The sequence below is a fragment of the Dictyostelium discoideum genome, assembly GCF_000004695.1.
Source record: "Dictyostelium discoideum AX4 chromosome 5 chromosome, whole genome shotgun sequence".
NCBI lineage: Eukaryota > Evosea > Eumycetozoa > Dictyosteliales > Dictyosteliaceae > Dictyostelium > Dictyostelium discoideum.
The window spans coordinates 4626775-4650610 of NC_007091.3; the positions used below are offsets into that span (position 1 = coordinate 4626775).

General features: G+C 23.8%; 9 protein-coding genes across 9 annotated transcripts; 3 read left to right on the plus strand and 6 right to left on the minus strand.

Moving 5' to 3' along the window:
* Positions 1–218: 218 nt before the first annotated feature.
* On the minus strand, positions 219–740 carry DDB_G0290811 (hypothetical protein; the record flags this gene model as incomplete). The annotated part of the gene is made up of 2 exons (XM_630456.1): positions 219–486; positions 622–740. The coding sequence occupies 2 exons, from the start codon at positions 738–740 to the stop codon at positions 219–221; spliced, it is 387 nt and encodes a 128-aa protein (XP_635548.1).
* Positions 741–1409: 669 nt separating this feature from the next.
* DDB_G0290813 (hypothetical protein) lies at positions 1410–4115 on the minus strand (the record flags this gene model as incomplete). The annotated part of the gene is made up of 1 exon (XM_630457.1): positions 1410–4115. One exon carries the CDS (start codon positions 4113–4115, stop codon positions 1410–1412), a length of 2706 nt encoding a protein of 901 aa, XP_635549.1.
* Positions 4116–4241: 126 nt separating this feature from the next.
* DDB_G0290815 (hypothetical protein) lies at positions 4242–9721 on the minus strand (the record flags this gene model as incomplete). The annotated part of the gene is made up of 9 exons (XM_630458.1): positions 4242–5255; positions 5363–6253; positions 6371–6413; positions 6493–6918; positions 7055–7534; positions 7610–8038; positions 8157–8729; positions 8843–8925; positions 9026–9721. The coding sequence occupies 9 exons, from the start codon at positions 9719–9721 to the stop codon at positions 4242–4244; spliced, it is 4635 nt and encodes a 1544-aa protein (XP_635550.1).
* Positions 9722–10409: 688 nt separating this feature from the next.
* DDB_G0290837 (hypothetical protein) lies at positions 10410–13075 on the plus strand (the record flags this gene model as incomplete). Its single annotated transcript, XM_630459.1, has 4 exons — positions 10410–11222; positions 11307–11766; positions 11983–12857; positions 12944–13075. 4 exons carry the CDS (start codon positions 10410–10412, stop codon positions 13073–13075), a joined length of 2280 nt encoding a protein of 759 aa, XP_635551.1.
* Positions 13076–15776: 2701 nt separating this feature from the next.
* On the plus strand, positions 15777–17418 carry DDB_G0290817 (hypothetical protein; the record flags this gene model as incomplete). Its single annotated transcript, XM_630460.1, has 2 exons — positions 15777–16644; positions 17000–17418. 2 exons carry the CDS (start codon positions 15777–15779, stop codon positions 17416–17418), a joined length of 1287 nt encoding a protein of 428 aa, XP_635552.1.
* Positions 17419–17571: 153 nt separating this feature from the next.
* On the plus strand, positions 17572–17697 carry DDB_G0290819 (hypothetical protein; the record flags this gene model as incomplete). The annotated part of the gene is made up of 1 exon (XM_630461.1): positions 17572–17697. One exon carries the CDS (start codon positions 17572–17574, stop codon positions 17695–17697), a length of 126 nt encoding a protein of 41 aa, XP_635553.1.
* A 57-nt stretch (positions 17698–17754) lies between these two features.
* DDB_G0290821 (hypothetical protein) lies at positions 17755–18948 on the minus strand (the record flags this gene model as incomplete). The annotated part of the gene is made up of 1 exon (XM_630462.1): positions 17755–18948. The coding sequence occupies one exon, from the start codon at positions 18946–18948 to the stop codon at positions 17755–17757; it is 1194 nt and encodes a 397-aa protein (XP_635554.1).
* A 469-nt stretch (positions 18949–19417) lies between these two features.
* Positions 19418–20641, minus strand: DDB_G0290823 (hypothetical protein; the record flags this gene model as incomplete). Its single annotated transcript, XM_630463.1, has 1 exon — positions 19418–20641. The coding sequence occupies one exon, from the start codon at positions 20639–20641 to the stop codon at positions 19418–19420; it is 1224 nt and encodes a 407-aa protein (XP_635555.1).
* A 249-nt stretch (positions 20642–20890) lies between these two features.
* DDB_G0290825 (hypothetical protein) lies at positions 20891–22702 on the minus strand (the record flags this gene model as incomplete). Its single annotated transcript, XM_630464.1, has 1 exon — positions 20891–22702. One exon carries the CDS (start codon positions 22700–22702, stop codon positions 20891–20893), a length of 1812 nt encoding a protein of 603 aa, XP_635556.1.
* Between the last annotated feature and the right edge of the window lie 1134 nt (positions 22703–23836).

Below are 23836 nucleotides of genomic sequence, written 5' to 3' on the forward strand. Positions count from 1 at the left end.
GTTTTTATTTAAATAGATGAAAATTGAGTTAATATTGCCATCCAGATATTATCTGGACGTAATACTAAATGATTGTGATTATTATAACTTTCCCAATAGTTCGTTTGCATTTTGAAGATTTACCACTTGATTTTGAAAATGTGCCACTTGATTTTGAAGATTTAACACTGATTTTGAAGACCAGGAACTTGAACTGAAAGACCTTCAGCGTGTAATCGTTAAGTTTCACATTCAACAATTATTCTTATAATACTTGGAGCAGATGGATAGTTTGGAAATCTAAAAAAAAGACCGGGGGATGGATCTTGATTTATTATATTTTGGAGAACATTAACTGGGGGAGCATTTGCATGGAAAAAATTCCATTGACCTTCTCCATAACCATGAGCAGATGTCTTTAAACCACCCTCGTTGAAACTATTTTCTGGACACCCAAATACTGAAAGGAACCACTCACCATGACCGGCAACTGGACCATCAAAACCTCTATATTACATTAAAACTTCGGCATTTGCCATTTCTGGTGGGTTTGCATTTGGAGTCCCCATCTCCTTGAGCCACCAGCTAGATCTGAGTAACCTCTGTGGTACAACCTTATCCCATCTTGATGGGATGCTTTACCGATATATAGCAAGGTCAATACATGAGGAACCATATTCCCGAAAACAAAGTATACCCCGTTTCCCAACAAAAGCGTTTACTCCAGGACAGGCACTATTTGCGTTTCTTCTAATGAACATATTATCGTAAAACCATTGCGTGTTTGGAGTTATAGAATTGTCGTTGATAATACCAACATAGTGATGTGAGTTACAGGAGTTCACAAAAAAAAAGATCAATAAAATAATTTTAAATAAAATTTTCATTTGGAGATAGTTATTTATATGAAGTATAATATAATATAAAAAAAAAAAAAAAAAAATTTATACAAAAATAAAATTTGGATTACATAAATAAAGTTTTTTTACTAAAGGACACACTTTCAATTTGCAACAAAAGGGAATACAACAAACTAATTAAAAATATTAAAAAATAAATTATCAACGACTACTGTATACCAAGTACAACCTTACTAAATAGAGTAATTGTTGATCAATTTATTTAAGATATAATAATCCAACATACTATTTTATTATTGAAACATTAAAATTTTTAATCCCATAAATTTTGAAAATCTAAAAAAACAAAAACATTACTCGAAATAAAAAAATTTTCAAAAAAAGAGGGAAAAAACATTTAGGTAAAATCCTATTTATAAATAAACTTTTAATTATTGCTTATTTCTTTAAATGGATAAACACTCGTTAATCAATTTTTTAAAAAAAAAAAAAAAAAAAAAAAAAAAAAAAAAAAAAAAAAGTAATATCTGAATTTTTAAATGATATTATTTTATTTATTGGTTTTAAATATTATTCTTTTTCAATACAAACTTTAACTTTGTATTGTATTTGATGAAGGATAGAATCAGAATAATCGATGGATCCAGATTTAACATTATAACAAATGAGGGTATTATTATATGCATAGTTAAATTCTACTTCTTTTGGATAACAGGCAAGTTTACTTGATGCAGAGTTGAATTCTGTGATAATAGTTTGATTGGTAATTACAATTGGCTCTACTTCGGATGGTGGAACTTCAAAGCATGCAGAATAATCTGAAGCTTTTACCAATGAATTCTTTGAGCATGATGAGTATTTATTGTAATTATAGCATTCTACATTATTAATGAATGAATGTTCAGGTTCACCGCCATCACTAACACATTCAACAATGTTTGATTGGGTTTCACTATTTGAACAGAAAATAGTAGAATTATGATTGTATGTATATTCGTTAAATCCATCTTTACAATAGATTGGACTATTTTGACCATAGATTATCATTGATTTTTCATTGGCATCATATTCACATTTTAATGAACTTGAAACTTTTGAAACCGTTGGAATAGAGAATTTATAAGATGCAGATTTTGAACGAACACCACAATTAATTTCAGTTCCAAAGTTGGTTGTATTACATTTAATACCATTATTATTAGCATTAATTTGACAAGTGAATGATTTGTTGAAATTGAAACTTAAATTATTATTATCAATACATGTTACAGTTTCATTGAATTGATTATCAATTGTAAAGATACGATCATTATGATTAATTGAGAAAAATACTGCAGAGTAAGGTGTTGAAGCAATTGATAAAAGATTGGATGTTGGTACTGGTGCTGTTGATGATGATAATAGGTTACCACCCATTGATGATTTTGTTACCACCATTGCTAAAGCTATAGTTGATACACGTTTAATACCATTCTTTGCAACCTGAGTTACAACTCTTCTTGTTACTGCTGCGAATCCAAATTGTAATGATTTCTCTAATGCTCCTGAAAATGATGCTGTAGATGCTAATATTGAACCAGATTTAGCTGCTGTTGCAGATGTTGCCAATGCTATTTGTGTAAGTGGTAAAGCAGTTGATGCTAATAATGCTGCTGCAACCAAAGCTGCTAATCCAATAACAATAAAAATTACAATATTTGTTGGAGATTCTGGATCAACATAAGAAAAGTAATTATTAAGACTATTTAATTGACTTTGAACATTAACACGAATTGGTAAACCTTTTCCTTTACCTGGTGGTACAGTACATTTTACATTTTTAGAATCAACCCACTCCCAGTTGACACAAAGTACGCCATTAATAGAAACTGTACCATTTGACGAATTAACAGAGTTTTTCAATGATTTTGGAACAAAGTCATAACCTTTGATTGTAATAGTTTTACCACCTGAAGATGGTGCTGCATATTGTTTATTATCCAATGATGGTGGATTATAAGAGAATGATCTTGTTTCATTTGATTTTTGTCCACCAACTAAAAGTACAACTGAATGGTTTTTACCAATACCTGCAACTGGATTAAATGAGAAACTTGTTGAATTAATCCATTTAATATCTTTATATTGAGTTTTACCATTGATTGTTATTGAATTTACTGAAACATTTTTGTTTTCTTCTTTATTATAAAAATCTTTTAATTCAGCGGGAACGAAATTGAAACCAACATATTTAATATCAGTGGCACCATCAGTTGATACTGTAATTTTATTTGTAATATTTGGTTTATTATAAGAGAATAAAAGTTGATTTTCAGATTTTTGTTCACCAATAGTAATATTAACTTTTAGATTGGCACCGATACCAGGTGGAATAATACAACTAACATTGGTTGAATTTATCCATTGAACTGATCCACATTCAAATGTACCTATATAAATTCTTGAAGTATTTCTCCAAGATGCAATTGTTTTATTTGAATCATAAAATGGTGAAATAAATTCGAATGGATTGAAATTAAAACCTGTAATATTTAAATATTGTGGTTTTTGTGGAGGAGTTACACAATTTAATCTACTACAATTACCACCATGAGTATCTGAACTATTGGCAGTTAAGAATTTGGAAAGCCATGGTAGAGAATATGAATATTTATAAGTATATCTGGCAGTGTTTGCAAGTGTAACTTGGATTGTTCTATTAGCACCAACATTTATTGGGAAACTACATAGGTAAAGATCGAAATCGGTTGAATAATATGCATATTGGGATTTCAAGTATGGACAAATATTTGAATAATCGATTTTACTATTTGCAATTACATCTGAAGTACAACGTTGAATTTCACAAAATGAGTCAGTGCCATCCACTGTTGCTTCTGGAATTTCTTCAACAATCGAACCTAAACCTCTACCAACTATCCAATATTGATTTATATTTGATGTATTCAAATGTTTATCATCGTAATATAATTTATCAATAATCATTGATGGATATGTAAATTTAATCGATGCAGTTGAGGCATTCATACCTGTGTTTATTGCAAAAACATTTACAGTATAAAAACCTGGTGGTACAATAACCTCCATAATCTTATCAGAGGTGAATTTTGTAATTTCTGCAATTTCTGAACCAAAATAGATATTTGTGCTTCCATTGAAAAAGTTTTGACCATTAATAGTTACTACATCTCCAATTTTACCTGTTGTTTTTGATAAACTACTAATAATTACATTTTCAAATGTAAAGTAATTTACAACACCACTTTTAATATTCATTTTTATATTTTTAAAACAATAAAATGAAATATAACTAATTAATTTAATTAAAAAAAAAAAAAAAAAAAAAATTGTAAATATATTATGTTTTTAAAATTAAAAATTATTATTAAAAAAAAAATTAATTTATACATACTTTGAACCAGCACCAATTGCCTTAATATAAAATTGTGTATTTGTTAAAAATGTAATTGTATCTGTAACATTAGTTTCACCAATTTTTACAACCAAACCATATCTACTATCAGTTGCTTGTAAAAAGTTTTCACCAGTAACAGTAATTAATGAATTATATTTTGGATTTGTAGCAGAGTAAGTAATTTTAGTTACAGTTGGAATTGGGAATTTGAAGTAATATAATATATTTCTTGGATATAATGATTCGTAAATATTTTTGGAATATTCATTATAAATTTTAATTCTTTTATTTTGAAGACCGATAGTTAATGAACTTAATCTAAAGATAATTCTACATGTTCCGTTAGTGTATCTTTGGATGGAATTAAAACTAGCTTGACTTGAACCAACATATGCAAAAAGTGTATTGGTACTTGTTGGACAAAATCTGGCATTGACAGTAATCTCTTGTGATTTTACAGTAACGTCATCAACAATTGGACCAATTGGACATGAATTAATGATTTTTCCACTTTGGAAATCTTGAATTGAAGATTCAATGAATGAACAAATCTTAAAATTTACAAAAACCATTGATAAACCAAAAGATGAATTGGTTTTTGAAGGAGCGAAATAAGTATCAAAATTTGTATAACTTTTTCTGGTTGAATTGTTTTTCAATGCTAATTTAAATAAATCAGAAGTAATTTGTTTTATATCGTCAAATGAATTCTTTGGTTTAACTTCTGTGGATGTATATGTACAAACATAATGACGAGTTGTTGAATCTACATATTTTGAAAGAATATTAATTTTTGAAACAACATTTGTAAGTTTTAAATATTCATAGAATTGACCTGATCTCCAATTTCCAATAATTGGATTATCAATCCATCTTTTTTCAAAGAATTTAATAACTTTGGCAAATGTGGTAGTATTATATTTTATTAATTCATTTGGACAAACACCAATTGTTAAAAGAGTACTATTTAAATCATTTTTAGTATTTAATAAATTTAAATCCTATTTTTTTTTATAAAAAAAAAAAAAAATAAAAAATAAATATTAATATGATATATATTTTTAATATTAAAATAAAAATATTTTTTAAAAAAAAAAAAAAAACTTACATTTTGGGTAATACCAGTACAATTATAACGGCAATAATCTCTTGATGGACAATTTCTAATTGTTTCTGTAGTGAATGCATTTGCAAGTGTGGTTTCTAAAAAGGCACAAGTTTTGTTATTGATAGAGATAATAGTAAGACCTAATGCTGATGGACTTGATGGGTGTGGTGTGTGTGTAACCGTTAAACCTCTATCTACTTGTCTGTGAATTGATTGATTAGCAAACTTTCTAAGATCTATTGATTGATCTAAAATACTTGAAAATGTTTTAAATTTGCCAGTGGAAGATATGTAGCTACAATAATTATTATTTGTTTTAGTGACAAATTTTGAAAGGATTTGTTTGGTAATTGTGGAATTGGTGAATAGGAGATTATAGAATTGGCCAGTAGTCCAATCATTTGGTATTTTGTTGTCATACCAATATTGTGAAAATAATGTTGATAATTGAATATCTGTGTAGTTTGATTGGAATTCACCACCACAAACGCCTCCTGAAAGAAGAACATGAGTGATTGAATTAAATGTATAAGCTCTTTGAGGTGTTCTACAGGTGTACTCACATGGATTTTTAAGGGCTGGATTATTGGGGTAAATTTGTGAGAATGTTTTAGTGCATGCATGTTCTGAATACACCCCAATATAAATTTCTGCACTTGATTTTGATATACTATAAATACGGAATGGATATAAAGTATTACATCTTAATTGTAATGTAAACTTTCTATTTGTTGTGCCAGTATAAGTGTGTATTATATCTATTCCAGATGATTGATATCTAAATTGTTGAGATTCAACGCTACCATATGGAATGGTTAAATTCATACATGATTGATATGCAACACCTGAGATCATACATTGATGCGTGTTTCCACCCATATTAAAATAAATCTAAATAAATAAAAAAAATAAAAAAAAAATAAAAAAAAACGAATGGATTTAGTAAATTTTTAATTTTAGTTTTAATTTTTTTTTTTTTTTTTTTTTTTTTTATAAGATTTAACTTACTGTATCATATTCATATTTATATATGTAATTACCTGATGAAATACTTTAAAATAAAATAATAAAAACGTTAATATTTGTTATTTTTTAAAGGGGAAAAAAAAATATAGAAATTATTTACTTACGTTTTGAGAGGTCTCAAATCAATATAGTTATCGAGTAATACGTTATGATAGAGAGCTGAAACAGTTTGTTGACAAGCATATTTGGATTGAATATTTAAATTGTATGTACACATTGGATTTTCACTGTATGATGTAACTTTATAATTTTCAGTTTTGTTGCATGTGAATGAAAGTTTGAGTGTTCTTTTATAACCTGATGAGGGACAATCACTATGAGTAGTAAGACCATATGATTTGATTGATAAACTATTAGCTGAATATTGATAATATTGTGTTTTTCCAAGTGGATAAGTATTTCTATTGGAACTTAATATTTGACAAGCAAAATTATCAGCTCCACAAGAAATAGGTTGAATTCCGAAATTATGATAATAAGAAGAATCATAATTACCAAATGTTAGACCACGGTATTCAATTGAACCATTTCTTTTTAAAATAAATAAATAAAATTATTAATAAATAAAATTAAGTAATAAATAACTAATAATAAATAAATAACCAATAATAAAATAATAATAATAATAATAATAATAATAATAATAATAATAATAATAATAATTACATTGTTCTATTTTGTAATGGTGAAAAATCAAATACTTGACCATAAAAAGTACTACTGGAAGTAGGATTACTTCCAAAGTATTCATAATATGCTAACGGACATGCATTTTTGGATGATGCATAGATTGTTTGATTGCAAATAGAGTTATTAACAGTGGTTAAGACGGTGAATTCAGTATTGGAGCATCTAATATATACCTTTATCTCTGGTTTGGTTGTACAAATGGTAGGGGTAGATGATGAATTAAATGAAATTAAAATATTGTTTGATGTGTTACTACTTGCAATAAATGGTACTTTGGATACTGTTGGTTTATCAAAGAATGGAATAGTTGTTTTTCCAAGTCCTAAAATAAGACAACCATAATACTTTCCACTTAATCCTGAGAATTTATTACATACATCAACAGTACCACCACCGAAATTGAAAAGGAATCTATTGAGCTCTAGAGCTGACGAATATGGATTTGATGATGATGTTCTTTAATAATTTTTTTTTTATCAGTAAAATAAAACGAATAAAAGAAAATAATAATAATAATAATAAAATACATACAATTTCAATGATCTTAAATCATATTGATTGCCACCAAATAAGTATTTGTTTTCAATTGGACAAGCAAATTTAGTGGAGATTTGAACATCGTAGACACATGTTGAACTTTCCACAAAGCCTTTAATTGCATAGTTTTGAGTTGTATCACAAGTTAAAATAAAGTTACTTATTCTATGATAACCAGTTTGATTGGTACACTTGGTACTATCGATTTTTCCTGATTGGTATTGAATTGTTAAACCTTTATCAAAGAATTGGACATGACTGAATAGAGTAATACCAGTTGGATACCTTGTGCCATTGACTGAAACACATGATTGAATTGGACCCTCACCAGCTGTAGCAGTACATAAAGTTGATGTTTCACAAAGACCAAAATAAAAAATGTTGCTACCATTTGTTGTAGTAAATTGTGATGATCCTAAAACACTATTATAATGGAAATATTGAGATTAATTTAATTTAATTTTTTAAAAATTTAAAATAAATAGGTTAGATAATAAAATAATGATAAATTAAAATAAAAATAAAATAAAAGAATACATACTTTGAAGTTGGTGATAAATCGAAAAATCTATTTTTAGAATCTTGGAAAACACATCTATTTTTAGAATCTTTAGTATGTGGACTTTCCACTCTAGCATTTTGAATGAAATCATCGTAGTTTGTATCAGAGTATGTATAAACATAATTGTAAAGACTATAAAATGGAATGGTTTTTGGATTTCCAACTTCTACAGGTAATAATGATTGAATAGAATTAACTTGGTCTTCCAATACACCAATTGAAGCACGAGAGGATATATCGATTGTCTTTGATTGAGCAGAGGTTGAATTTGATTCGAGTGATGATGTTTTTGGTGCAATGAATTGACAATTACTTTCAAAGAAACACAAATAATTTGAATTTAACGATTGATAAATCATTGGTTTTTTATCATTATTGGCTGCATTTAATAACTCTATGAAATATGTTTTGAAATCATAAACATTTTCATTATTACTTAACACATCAATTAAAAATGATACACTTGATTCTTTAAAACCTTCTAATTCATATAAATCATAAAAGAATGATGTTATTGAAGAGCTGTAATATGAGGCGTTACTTTTAGATTTTCTAAATTTTTTTTTTTTTTTTTTTTTTTTTTTTTTTTTTTTTTTAACGAGTTAGATATTTTCCTTTATTTTTTTAAAAAAAAAAAATGCAATAAAAACCCAAAAATATCTTACATTAAATTTTTCAAATCATAAAAAACATTTGCATTCTCGTTATAAAGAAAAGACGAATTTGATTGTTGTTTTGTGTGGGAATTCTAAAAATAAAAAAAAAAAAAATAAAAAAATAAAAAAAAAAAAAAAAAAAATTGATGGTTAGAAAAAAGAAAAAAAAAAAAGAGGTTGGGAAGTTGTTACCTTTTTGATTGAGATTTGTAAAAAATTTAGAAAACCTTTTAAAAATGAAAGGGTTTGAGTTTGTTCGGGCTTGTTTTCAAAATCATTGTATCCATATAAATTTTTTTCGTTTTCATTATATAACGATGGTTTTAAATTTTTAATTATTTGGTGAGAAATTGATTTATAAATATTTTCAAAATTACCATTACCCAGTTTAATTGGAAGTGTGTTGATATTATTTAAAATTGCTACTGAATTATTAATTTTAACATTAATATCCCCAATAATTGATTTAAATATTGATAATGATTTAATTTGTTGTAACTCTTTATATAATATTATATAATTATTATTATTACTGTTTAAATAGTATCGTTGATTTGTTTGATTAAATAATAAATCAAAACTAATAGTTTTATTATTTTCAATAATTGAAATATTATTAATTTTATCTTCAAAATATAATTTATTTGGCTTAAATATTGAATCATCAAAACTAATTATACTACTTCCATTAGTAGTTGTATTAATTTTAATTAAATCATTCTTATTTTCCAATGTTACTTTTGAATTTGGTAAATCATAATTATTAAAAAGTGATAAATAACTTATTAAAAAATTATTTGGTTGGATTATTACCTTTTTATTTTCAATCGCACCAAAAATGGATTGAATGAAATAAAATGAAATAAATATTAATAAAATTTTTTTCATTTTTATTTGTTTTTGATATCTTACTTTTTATTTTTTTTAAAAAAAAAAAAAAAAAAAAAAAAAAAAAAAAAAAAAAAAAAAAAAAAAAAAAAAAAAAAAAAAAAAAAAACCAATAAAATAAAATAAAATTAAATAAAATAAAATGTTCAAAATTTTTTAGAATAAATCATGATTGGTTTGGTATTTTTAGCATCAAAAGATATTTCAAAGAAAAAAAAAAATAAAAAAAATGAATTGATATACACCAAGATTTTGCTCGTTTTTTTTTAAAAATTTTGAAACGATATACACTAAAATATTGAACATTCAAGAAAAAAAATTATTTTAAATAATTTTAAATAAATAAAAAAAAACAATCAATATTTTAATGTTTACTATGAAGCATTAAAAAAACGCCATCAATATTTTAGTGTATATTGTTTAAAATTTTTTAAAAAAAAACGAGCAAAATCTTGTTTTAAATCAATTTTTTTTATTTTTTTTTTTTCTTTGAAATATCTTTTGATGCTAAAAATACCAAACCAATCATGATTTATTCTAAAAAATTTTGAACATTTTATTTTATTTAATTTTATTTTATTTTATTGGTTTTTTTTTTTTTTTTTTTTTTTTTTTTTTTTTTTTTTTTTTTTTTTTAAAAAAAAAAAGCAAGAAACGATTAATTAAATAATTAAATAAATATTAAAGAATGAAATATTTGGTTACTATATTTTTATTATTTATTTTGTTTTCAATAATTAAATGTCAACCTCCAAGATGTTTATACAGTGATATTTATGCAAAATCACCACACCCAAACTTAATACCCTCTGTAAATTATGTTAATTGGTGGATTTATGAACATTTTAATGATGCTGGTAATGGTGGTTCATCTTTTTATACAGATAGTAATTTAAAGGACCTAAATGAAAAAATTTTTGAATTGAGCGATTATGATATGAGAGATCAAAACCAGGAATCTCCAATTACTCAAACATTCAGTCAAGTGAATGATCTTCGATTTTCAAGTATTTCTTACAATAATGCTTTTGATGACAATTACTCAACAGGAAGTGCACATGAAAAAGGATTTTTTATTTGGAACGAAGAAGGTGGTATTCATGTTATTCATAGTATTCCCCACACACCTCAAACTATGGATGGTTTCTTTTTACATACCTCCAAAGATAAATATTTACAACATTCAATTTGTATTACATTGTTACCAGCTGAATTAGATATTATTCCTAAATTTTTGATTTATACCAACCCTGCAATTGGAACAATAAATTCTAAAGTGATTACTGGTTCAATCTTAAGTGCTTTAACAAACAAAAGTACAAAAGATGTTAATAATGTTGACACAACCGATATATTGGTTACAGTAACAGATGATAATATTATAGCTACGAAACAGTTTACAGAAATCGATACAATTATTGAGGGTAATTTTATTGTTGATAATTTTATTGTTGGTCAAACTCTCCCAAGAATTATTAAAATTCTACAATGGGCTAAATTGGTATGTATAATTATTTTTATTATTGTTTATTTTATAGTTGTAAATTATACTCACTCAAATTATACCACTTTTTGTATTTCCCAGGCTCGTCATGTGGCTGGAAATATTGAATTTTCATCAGATCTGGATCCAAATTTACCAAGCTATCATTATTATAGAGCAAAGAAACATTCATTTGGTGAATACTTTGTTCAAACTCCAATACCAGAAAAGAGAAATATTATTGCTGGAACCTCTCAGCATAACTTGGCAAGAATGAATAACATTGAAATTTTATGGCAATACATCGGTAAATATTACAGTAGTATTTCAAAATGGATGTCTCAAACAATGACTTCAAATAAAGGATTTGCTAATAATGTAGTTCCTGGTAATAATGTAGATACAACTTTCTCATTAACATTTAAACTCAATTATCCATTCCTAAATGACCATCAACAAAGAAGTGCCTCAAAAGATCATTCAAAGTTCATGTATGGTACCAGTAACAATGGTCAACAAAAAATCTTTTGTATAGGTGGTTTAAATTGGCAAAGAGTTCAAGGTAGGATAAAATAATATTATTATTATTATTATTATTATTATTATTATTATTATTATTATTATTATTATTATTATTATTATTATTATTATTATTATTATTATTATTATTATTATTATTATTATATATTTTTTATTATTTATTATTTATTATTTATAATTATTACTAATTAATCGTTAATTTGAATATTTTTATTGATACAATACACTTCATAATTAGAATCAAGAGGAGGGGCAGCTTTTTGCATGGATGGTATTGGTTATTTAGTTGATTATATGAAAAGACATGTATCATGGACAAGAAAAGGAATAGCCCAAGATCAAGTAAAATCTGGTGTCCCACAATCAACAGCAGGAACTGAAATAGACTTTTCTTGGATAGAGGATCAATTGAACATCCAAAAACTATATATTCCAATGGGATTCGAAATTTTAATACCAACAACACAAAATCCACTTCCAAAAAGAGTTATTGAACCAGCACAATCAAATTATAAAACCAAAAATGCTCCACTCCTTGTTGAACCTGTACAGACACCATTAGGTGCCTTAAGTTATAAATCTGAGGCAATTTCAATCGATGTATTCCCAAGTGTAAAAGATAAAGTACATATATGTCTACAATCATCCCAATGTCCGTATGAATTATCAGCTAAATTTAATATCATTTCAAATATAAATCTTATTGTTACTCCTTATCAAAGAGACTCACAATCAGATCCTGTTATGACAATTACCTCCAATCCAATTCCTGCCATTTCAGTTTCACAAGTATTGAAGAATAATTATTTCTCTTCTATGGCCACTGAAAAAATAATTCAACTAAGTGGTAATAATTTTGGAGTTTATTTACAAAAGACTCAACAAACTCTAGATGATTTTAAATTTCAATTTCCACAATCAAGTATCAATACCCCTTGTACTATTTCACCAATAGGTAATGATATTTCAATTATGTTTCATGAAACTTGTGTTGATCAACTTATATTTTGCTTATTTAGTCATTTCCACATGTATTCAATTCAAAATAATAATATACCAGTGTTTATGGTAGATGACCAAGCTTCATTTTATAATGATGTTACCCAAATTCTTGTAAGATAATATTCAATTACAAATATAAAATGCACAAAACTTTTTAATCATTATATTCTAATACCATTATTAATTTTTTTAAATAGAATGAATTCTTTCCAAACATTCCAGATATCAGTAGATGTGTTGAACAACCACCTTCACCTGGAACTGCAATGACTGATAACGATGAAATTAATGAAGTGATGGGATCTCAGGCCATGACTGATGAAATTTAAAAAATTAATAATCAAAAAAAAAAACACTGTTTTTAAAAAAAAAAATAATAAAAAAAAAAATCTAAAAAATTATTGTGCGTTTTTAGCAAATTAATCATAAAAAAAAAAATTAAAAAAATTCACCCAAGTCGAACAAAAAAAAAATAAAAAAAATGAAAAAAGGGTTTAAAATATTGAAAAACTTTCTAAGTTAATTATTATGAATATTTATTTGTTTTTAATTTTAAAAAATTTAAAACTACACAATAAAAATTTTTATACTAAAATTTCTTTGAAAATAAAAAAAAATTTATTTATTTTATTATTTATTATTATTATTATTATTATTATTATTATTATTATTATTATTATTATTATTATTATTATAAGTTTTATTATTTATTTTATAAACAAATTACCTTTGGATGAAAGGAACAACTCAAACAAATTTTTAATTTTTTAGGATATCCTGGGCATGGTTGGCATGGTGTAGCACCCCTTCTTTTTTGGCTGGTGCAATTGCTATTGAGTTTGTGATTACAATATAGTTTGATTGAGTCCATTATAAAATTGAGGTATGTTTAAATATATAAACGAAAATGATATTAATAAATATTAAATAAATAATAAATAAATAAAATAAATATGAAAAGAAAAAAAAAATAATAGATAAATAAAATATGAGTGAATAAAATAATTAAAGTTAAAAAAAAAAAAAATCTATTTAAATACTTAAAATATTTCATTGCAACCGAGTTAATATATTTTTGATCAAAGATTTTGTTTTTATTTTATTTTATTTTTCTTTTTTTAATTTATTATAATTTGATTTTTTTTTTTTAATTTTCTTTTTATTTGAAAAAAAGGGGAAATGTTTTACAGTTAAAAAAAAAAAAATTCACTCATTATTTTAACCAACTATAAATAAAATGAAATACAATTGTTCATTTATAAAAACTATGGCCATTATAATATTAAACCATCACATCTATATTTTTGGTTAAAATCAAATGATCATTTTTTATTTTAAATAAAAAAAACCACTTTTAGTTTATAATAATAAAAACAATTTAAAAAACATAATTAATAAAACCAAAATAATAATATAATTAATTATACATATAATAGTAATAGAAATAGAAATATTAATATCAATAGTTATAGCAATAGCTATATAGTAGTAATGGTAATAGTAATAATAGTAATAATAGTAATAGCAATAGCATTATAGTAGTAATAATAGTAATAATAGTAATAACAGTAATAGCAAGAGCAATATAGTAATAATAGTAATAATAGTAATAACAGTAATAGCAATAGCAATATAGTAGTAATAATAGTAACAATAGTGATAGCAATAGCAATATAGTAGTAATAATAGTATTAATAGCAATAATATAATGAAACCTAAAAGAATGAATGCTCATTTTCTTCTAGAGGTATTATATTTTATTATTTTACATTGAATATAAATATTTGTACTAAATTTTTTTTTTTTTTTTTTTTTTTTTTTAATAAATTTTTTTTTTTTAATATTTGTCTTTCTTTCCATCCTTTCCACAATTAACATTATAAGGTAATTATATAACTATTTATTAATTTTTTATTTATTTTTTATTACAAAATAAATAATTAAAACTAATAAAGTTTTTTATTAGAATTAAGGATATCTAAAGACGTTGGACCAATTGGAGAGCCGGTTTATGTTACTAATAGCACCAGCATTTCTGAGACCTACATGGGTTTTTCACCATCTGTTTGGATGATTGTTTGTATAAAATCCGTGATAAAACCAATAATACAGAAGACTTCTTTCAATATGTTAGAGAACTTTTGGAAAGTGGATTTTGCAAGCCTGGTTTATTATTGGTAATGGACAATGCTCCAATTCACGGTGGTATCGTGGCTTTAAATGCACTATTTGAATTGTTTAATCAATATTCGGTTCAATTGATATTTCTGAAAAAAAAAGAAATCAATACCAAAAGGTGAAAAAAAAAAAAAAAAAAAAAAAAAAAATTGAATCACCCATATGGTATCTGTATTGTTTATGGATTGATTTAAAATTTGTGGAAAATCTTTGACCTTAAGATTCTATTTTAATTTCCAAAAAAAAAGTAATATCAAATTGAATTTTTAAATGACAAATGATAGTATTTTATTTTTTAATTGTAAATTATTCTTTTTCAATACAAACTTTAACTAAATAAATCAATTTCATTTAAAGTTTGTAATATTGAACAAAACAAATGGGAATTAAAAAATGAATTTAATGTTGATGATTTTTTAAAAAATGAATTATTAAAGTCATATTGACTCTTCATGTGATTTAATAATAAAAAACCAGTCTCTGGCTCATTACCAAAATTTGGCTTTTTTTTTATCCAATATTTTTGAACCAAAATGGTATGAATAAATTGTACTATTATACTGATTTTAACCTTGAATAAATTGGATTGGAGCTGATACAAAACCATTTAAATGATAGTTTTATTTTGGTTTGAGATCTTTTTTTATTTTTTTTTTATTTGGTTTGTATTTTAAACTTAATTTTTTTATGATTTTTTTTTTTTATTTTTTTTTTCTTAATTTTTAAGTGATTTTTTTTATTTTATTTTTTTTTTTAATTTTGATGGTGGTTATACATTCTCATATAAAAAATTTCATACCAAAAAATTTCAAAAATAACTTTTTTTTTTTCAATCAACATAATTACAAAACAATGATATCCAATCAAAATACAATAAATAATATTGATAATAATAAAAAGTGTACACTTCACCCAAACAAAGATATAGTATTCTTTTGTTTGGATTGTAAATTAATACCATGTTGTATTCAATGTACATCAAGTAAAGGTGAACACCATGGTCATAGAACTGATACATTAGAATCAACATCAAATATTCTTTCATTAATGAATAATTTTAAAAATGATGTATATCAAAAAGTAGTTGAAAGAATAGAAAATAATAAAACAATATTAAAACAATCAAATGATAAATACAATGATATTCAATCACAATTTGATATTAATAATAGTTTATTAAAAAGAGAAATTAGAAAAATTCATGATATCATTTCATTCATAGAATTAGATATTAAAAAACAATTAGAAACAACCTATGAAAATAATACATTAATAAATACAATTATAACTTCTTCAACCAATAATGATAATGAAATACTTTCAAAAATAATTAATAATAAAAATAAAAATAAAAATGAAAATGAAAATGAAAATGAAAATGAAAATGAAAATGAAAATGAAAATAATATTACAATCATTGAAAAATTAAATCAAATTTTAACTATTAATGATCCACAACTTTATGATGTTGGAGATGATTTTGTTATTGATAGAGATACTATTAAAATTATTAAACAATATCAACAATCATTAATAGTATTGAATAATAATAATAGTAATATTGATAATTCAAATAAATTAAATGAATACGATAATCAAATCATTCATTTCCATTATCAAATAATTGATGATATTAAAAATAAATTAAAATCAATTTATACATTAAATAATTGTACATTTAAAATTGAAATCGATGAAAATAATAATAGATTTTTTAAATGTAAGCTTTAAACAGTTTTTTTTTTATAAATGATATTCACATTACTAACTTTCAAATATAGGGTAATTTAAAGTTTTTTATTTATAAAAAGGGTGATGTTCTTAAACCCAACGAAATTAAATGAATAGCATTCGAAGACAATTTTAATATTTTATCAAAATTATAAAAAAATCAATTACCACCAACTGTAATGCTATTGGATGGATTCAATCAAAAATTAACACCAGGTATATTACCGGATGGTGTTGAATCATTGTATTTGGGTAATATTAAACAAAAATTAATTATTGGCTCAATTCCTAATACTGTAACTCATGTCTTTTTAAAAGATGGATCAATTGAATATTATCACCAGGTATATTACCAGATGGTGTTGAATCGTTGTATTTAGGTGATATTAAACATCAATTAATAATTTGTTCAATTCCTAATACTGTAACTTATGTCTCTTTAAAAGATGGATTCAATCAAAAATTAATAACAGGTATATTGCCAGATGGTATTGAATGGTTGGGTTTAGGTGACATAAAACAAGAATTAATAATTGGTTCAATTCCTAATACTGTAAAGAGTGTCTCTTTAAAAGATGGATTCAATCAAATATTATCACCAGGTATATTACCAGATGGTGTTGAATCGTTGGGTTTAGGTGATATAAAACATGAATTAATTATTGGTTCAATTCCCAGTACTGTAAAGGAAGTATATGTTTCCAATGGCTTTAAACATCAAATTGAACCTTATTTTTCAGAAAATGTAAACATAATTAAATAGAAAAATAATATTTGGTTAAATTAAACAATTTCAATAAAAAAGATAATAAAAACAAAATTATAACTTCACAACTATATAATATTCCTTTTTTTAATAATTTCTTTTTTTAACCATCATCTGTTGAATAATAAAAAAATAAGCAAACTAAATAATATGTTGGATTTTAAACATTTTAAACTACTATATAAAGAAATAACTGGTGCCACAACAAAAACACCAAAAAAAGAGGCAACGTTGAATACAATTTTAGAAAATCAAGAATATTCAAAAAATACATAGGTTAATCGATCTAAAAAAAAAGAAAAAAAAAAGGTCTAATTAAATTTAATTTTATTTTCATAAAAGTTTAGCAATAATAAACCAATCTAATGATGGTATTAATTTTGAATTATTATCTAAAAGTTTTGAACCGAAATGACCTGAATAAATTATACTATTATATTCTTGATCTAAATCTTTGAGTAAAACTGGACATGATACAAATCCATTTGGAATTGAATCAGCATTAACTCTTGGCCATGGAAAATCCTCTTCTTCCTCAAAAGAATATGATTCTGTATATTCATCATCATTATATTTACCATCATTATCGAATACACAAAAAGTAGCTAACCAGCCTGTTAAAACATTGCCACCAGATTGTTCTCTATAATCTACTATCTGATTCCACCAAGTTGTATCAGGATTCCCATTTACAGAATCAATGAATTTATCAATCACTGGTAATAAATAAACTAACCATTTTTTAATTTCACCATTTTTATTATCGAATTGAATTAATTTTTCAACTCTTTCTTTTAAATTTATCCAATCATTAATTTCACCTAATAATGTTACTTCTGAAAGGCCACAATATGTTTTAAAAACAAAATTAAAATATTTCTTCATTGTTGACATTAATGCAATTGAAAATACAACTTTATCAGATTCTGTCGTAGTTGTAAAATCTGGTATAATTAAATCTTTAATTGATGGATCTTTAATATTTGATTGAATTTGATTTGACATTTCAATGGTTAATTTATCAAAAGGTGCTTCTAATATTGGATATACTGTCTCAACTATTAATTCTTTTTTACCAGTAAAATCTACAAATTTTTCACGTAATTCTTCAGAGTTTTTATTTACGTAGAATGATAGTTGAGTTAATATTGCCATCCAGATATTATCAGGACGTAGTACTAAATGATTGTGATTATTATAACTTTCCCAAGCAGAGTATACGAAACTATTTGAACCAAAACATGCTAAATCATCATTAATAATACTTGTTTGCAATACTTTAACTCCTATATCAATTCCATTTTTTAATGATGGATCCATTGTTTTAAAAGATTCAGCATTTAAAAAATCATTAACTTTAAATTTACCATTAATTTCCCATTTATTTTGCTCAATATTACAAACTTTAAATGAAATTGATTTATTAATTTCATCTCTTTTAATTTTAGAATTGTATTTAATTACTTTTGAATCATTGTTAACAAAACCACTATGACTTCTTACTCTATAATTAAAAATAGTATTCATTTTTTGAGAATTATTATCATTACCTTTTATAAAAAAAAATAAAATAAAATAAAATATGGTGATTTAAAATCTGTTGAAAAAAAAAAAAAAAAAAAAATTAATTATTTTATTTTTTTTTTTTAATTCAAACTTGAAAAAAAAATAAGTTTGAAAAAAAAAAAAAAAAAAAAAAATTAATTATTTTATTTTTTTTTTTTATTTTTTTTTTAATTCTCAAAACTAAAAATAATTAATTATTTTATTTTTTTTTTTTTTTTTTTTTTTTTTTTTTTTTTTTTTTTTTTTTTTTTTAGGTAATGATAGTAATTCCCAAAATAATGGTATTAATTTCAAATTATTATCAATCTATGACATCATTTTATTTTGGCATTTAATTAGATAAAACTTTAATAAAAATAGGATTAAATAAGTGTACACTTTAATTTTTTTTTTTATTTTTTAATAAGTTGGAATACTGGGAATTTTCATTTTATAAAAGTTTGGCAATAATAAACCAATCTAATGAAGGTATTAATTTTGAATTATTATCTAAAAGTTTTGAACCGAAATGACCTGAATAAATTGTACTATTATATTGAATTTCACCTTGAATTAATTTGATTGGAGCTGATATAAAACCATTTGGAATTGAATCACCATTAACTCTAGGCCATTTATATTTTTTATCTTTATTACTCCACCATAATATTAAATTATCATTGTATTTACCATCGATATCGAACACGCAAAAAGTAGCTAACCAACCTGTTAAAATCGATCCACCAGATGATGATTTATAATCAACCATCTGATTCCACCAAGTTGTATCAGGATTCCCATTTACAGAATCAATGAATTTATCAATCACTGGTAATAAATAAACTAACCATTTTTTAATTTCACAATCTTTATTATCGAATTGAATTAATTTTTCAACTCTTTCTTTTAAATTTATCCAATCATTAATTTCACCTAATAATGTTACTTCTGGAAGACCACAAGATGACATGCATTGATAATCGAAATATTTCTTCATTGTTGACATTAACGCAATTGAAAATACAACTTTATCAGATTCTGTTGTAGTTGTAAAATCTGGTATAATTAAATCTTTAATTGATGGATCTTTAATATTTGATTGAATTCGATTTGACATTTCAATTACAACTTCATCAAAAGGTGCTTCTAATATCGGATAATCAGTCTCAACTATTAATTCTTTTTTACCAGTAAAATCTACAAATTTTTCACGTAATTCTTCAGAGTTTTTATTTATGTAGAATGATAGTTGAGTTAATATTGCCATCCAGATATTATCAGGACGTAATACTAAATGATTATGATTATTATAACTTTCCCAAGCAGAGTATATAAAACTATTTGAACCACAACCAATATTTATTAAATCATCACCATCACCATCTGTAATACTTGTTTTTAAAACTTTATATTGTTCAGCATCATCACCTGTTTTTTCATTTTCCAAGTTTATAAATTCTTCAATACAAAATTTATCTTTTATTCCCCATGGACTTTTTTCAACTTCACAAACTTTAAATGTAATTGATTTATTATTTTCATCTCTTTTAATTGTTGAATCATATTCAATTAATTTATATTTTGAATTATAAAATTCATTATCTTGATCATTTTCTTTGTTTTCATTATTTTTTTTTAATTTTTTGCTTGAAAACTTGGAAAATAATTTTTTCATCTAAAAATTGTTATATTTATAAACATTATAATGTGAAAAAAAAAAAAATAAATAAAAAAAAGATTATAAAAAAAAAAAAAAAAAAAAAAAAAAAAAAAAACCAATCAAAAATTTTCGATGATTGTTTTTTGTGAAAAAAAAGATATTTTTTTTTTTTTATTTTTATTTTTTTATTTATTTTTATTTTTATTTTTATTTTTTTCTTTTTATTTTTTATTTTTTTATTTTTTTTTATTTTTTTAAAAAAAATTAATACTTCCAATCAACAATATTATTTTGATTATAGTTATAAGATTTAAAATCTTTTTGAATTTTATCATAATAATCATTATTTGGAGTACCAATCATATTAAAAGAATGTAATTTAGAAAGGAAATAAAATTTAGAGAATCTATAGGTTGTATTTGATAAAGATTTGAAGAAAGATGAATTCCATAATGCACCAATACCATAGACACGATAATATAGTTTACAAATGATTAGAGATAGATAAAAATTGGACCAAGATAAACATTTTGGTAAATTTAATCTTTTATGACCATACTTTGCAAGTGAGAGAGCATGATCATAGTCCCAAGATGAAGTTGGACTCCAATCACCCAATAATTGACCACCTCTATGATTATCCATGAATCCAATGTTTATAGAGTTTTCATTAGCATAATCCAAAGTTGCCAATAATTGATTACGTAATGCTAAACCATTTTCATGATCAGTAGTGAAATGATCCGAGAAAATTGGACAAAGATGATATTTACCAATGTAAGCAGGCAATAATATGGAGAAATAAGTTGAAGATTCAAAATAAATTCTCCAACTCATAATTGAAGCATTACCTAAATGATTTGAATGATCTTTGATTAAATGATTATTAATTTGTGTTACACATCTAATTAATTTATCGAATGCTTCAACACGTCTATGATAGTCATTGGCAGCATTTGAAAGTTTAAACTTTAACATTTCAGTAAGACACTCGATCTCCATAGCAATCATTACCATACCAGTTGAATAGAAAGGATCGAAAATTGCAGCAGCATCACCAATTACACACCAATTATTTTTAGAGAAAAAGGTTTTACTTGTATGTGCAAGTTTTGGCCAACGATGAAAGTCAACAATTTCACCACTTTTAATTAGATTATAGAGTAGTTTTTGATTCTTTTCAAGGAATGACATGAATTTATCCAATGAATTTAATTGAGAAGGTTGAATTTTATCACGATGATATGAAACACCAATACTGTAATCACGAGAGCCTCTTTCCAAGGGGATCATCCAAATCCAATAGCCTGGACCAAAGAAATGATTGGTATCGTAGGTCCAAGAGCATGTCACATCTTGACTTTTGAAATCGAATAAACTTCTCTCTGTGTTTTTCACTCTCACCCAAGTGCTTGCATTATCCAGACCAAATAAATGCTTTGGATCCTTTAAAATGTTATCGGTACGAGATCCAACAGTAAAGTTTCTACCACTTGCATCCACAATATAATCAGTTGTCAATGTTATACGTTCAATTGATTGCTGTAATTTGAAATCGGCACCAGATTCAACTTCACTTAGAATTTCAACATCGATTGATTTCATATCATCGTTATCTAAATTATCAACATTTCTAACTCTACCATGGTAGTAGACTGCGCCTTGGGCAATTACCATTTTCAATAGATCACGCTCAATCTTGCAACGGTTCAATTGAAAAGCTTGGATATCTGGATTCTTTACTGCCCATGTACTATAGTAGTCTTCAATGGTATCAGTCTTTGATAATTCTCTTGGCCAATGAAATTGTAATGAAAATTTTGGTGGATGATTCTCTATTAAATAATCTTGTAACTCTAATTCTTTGGCGAAAAACATTGCACTAACTTCAACTGTTGATTCTCCAACTTTATAATCTTCATCTAAATTATCTCTTCTCTCTGATCTTGGTTCTATCACTGCAATCCTACCAGATAATTCTGGCATTTTTAATAATAAATGTCTAGTTGCTGATAATCCTGCTATACCACCACCAATTATAATAATATCATAATGATTAATAATATTTGTATCCATCTTTTTTTTAAAAAAAAAAAAAAAGTTTTAAATTATTTATTTATTTATTTATTTATTTTTTTTAAAAAATTATTTTTAATTATTATTTTTTTTTTAAATTTATTTGTTTAAAAAAAAAAAAAAGTTTAAATTATTTTTAATTATTTTTTTTTTTTTTTTTTTTTTTCAATTTTTTTTTAATTTAAATAATAGTAATAAATAAATAAATTAAAAATATAATAAATAGAATTTAGTATATTTGAAAATGAAAATAATAATAATAAAAAAAAATAAATTTTTCTTTGAATTTATAAAAAAAAAAAATAAAAAAAAAAAAAATATAAATTAAAAATAAAAATAAAATTAAAATAACATATGTTAGTATCATTTTTTTTTAAAGAATGTTTCTGTGTTTGGTGATGATTTTTTTTTGTTGGGGGTGAAAAATAAAATAAAAAAATAAAAAAATTAAAATTATTTTCATTGGACCACCACAATGGGGGTGATTATTTTTTTTTTTTTTTTTTTTTTTTTAAAGATTTTGGTATTTATAAAAAATGTATATACAATACCCTTTGAGTTTATTAAAAATTTAATAATTTAAAAATAATAATAATAATAATAATTTTTTTATTTATTTATTTTAAAATAGAAAAAAAAAAAAAAATAATTTTATAATATTTTAAAAAATATTATTATTATTATTTTTGTTATTTCTAAATTTATTTAATGCACACCGAGATAAAATTAATTTTTTTTTTTTTTTTTATTTTTATAAAAAAAAAAGAAAATTTAAAAAATTATAATTTTTTTAAGTACAATAATATTGTTTAATAGTAATACTTAATTTTACCACATATTAAATTATTTAAAAACCATTGAATTTAAAAAAATTAATTTATAGATAAAAAAATTTAAATTTTTTTTGATTTTTTTAAATACCAATTATTTATTTATTTTAAAAGTTGTCGATTTTTTACCTTTTAAAGTGTATTATTAAACAATAGTAAAAAAAAGGATTTCTTAATATTTTGAAGGTTAAAGAAAATTTGAATTGACCAATTTGAAGTTTATTAATAAAGATTATTCACAAGATAGTAATATATTCCTTTTATACTTAATCATAACTTTCAACGAAAAAGGATTTGTTTTTTT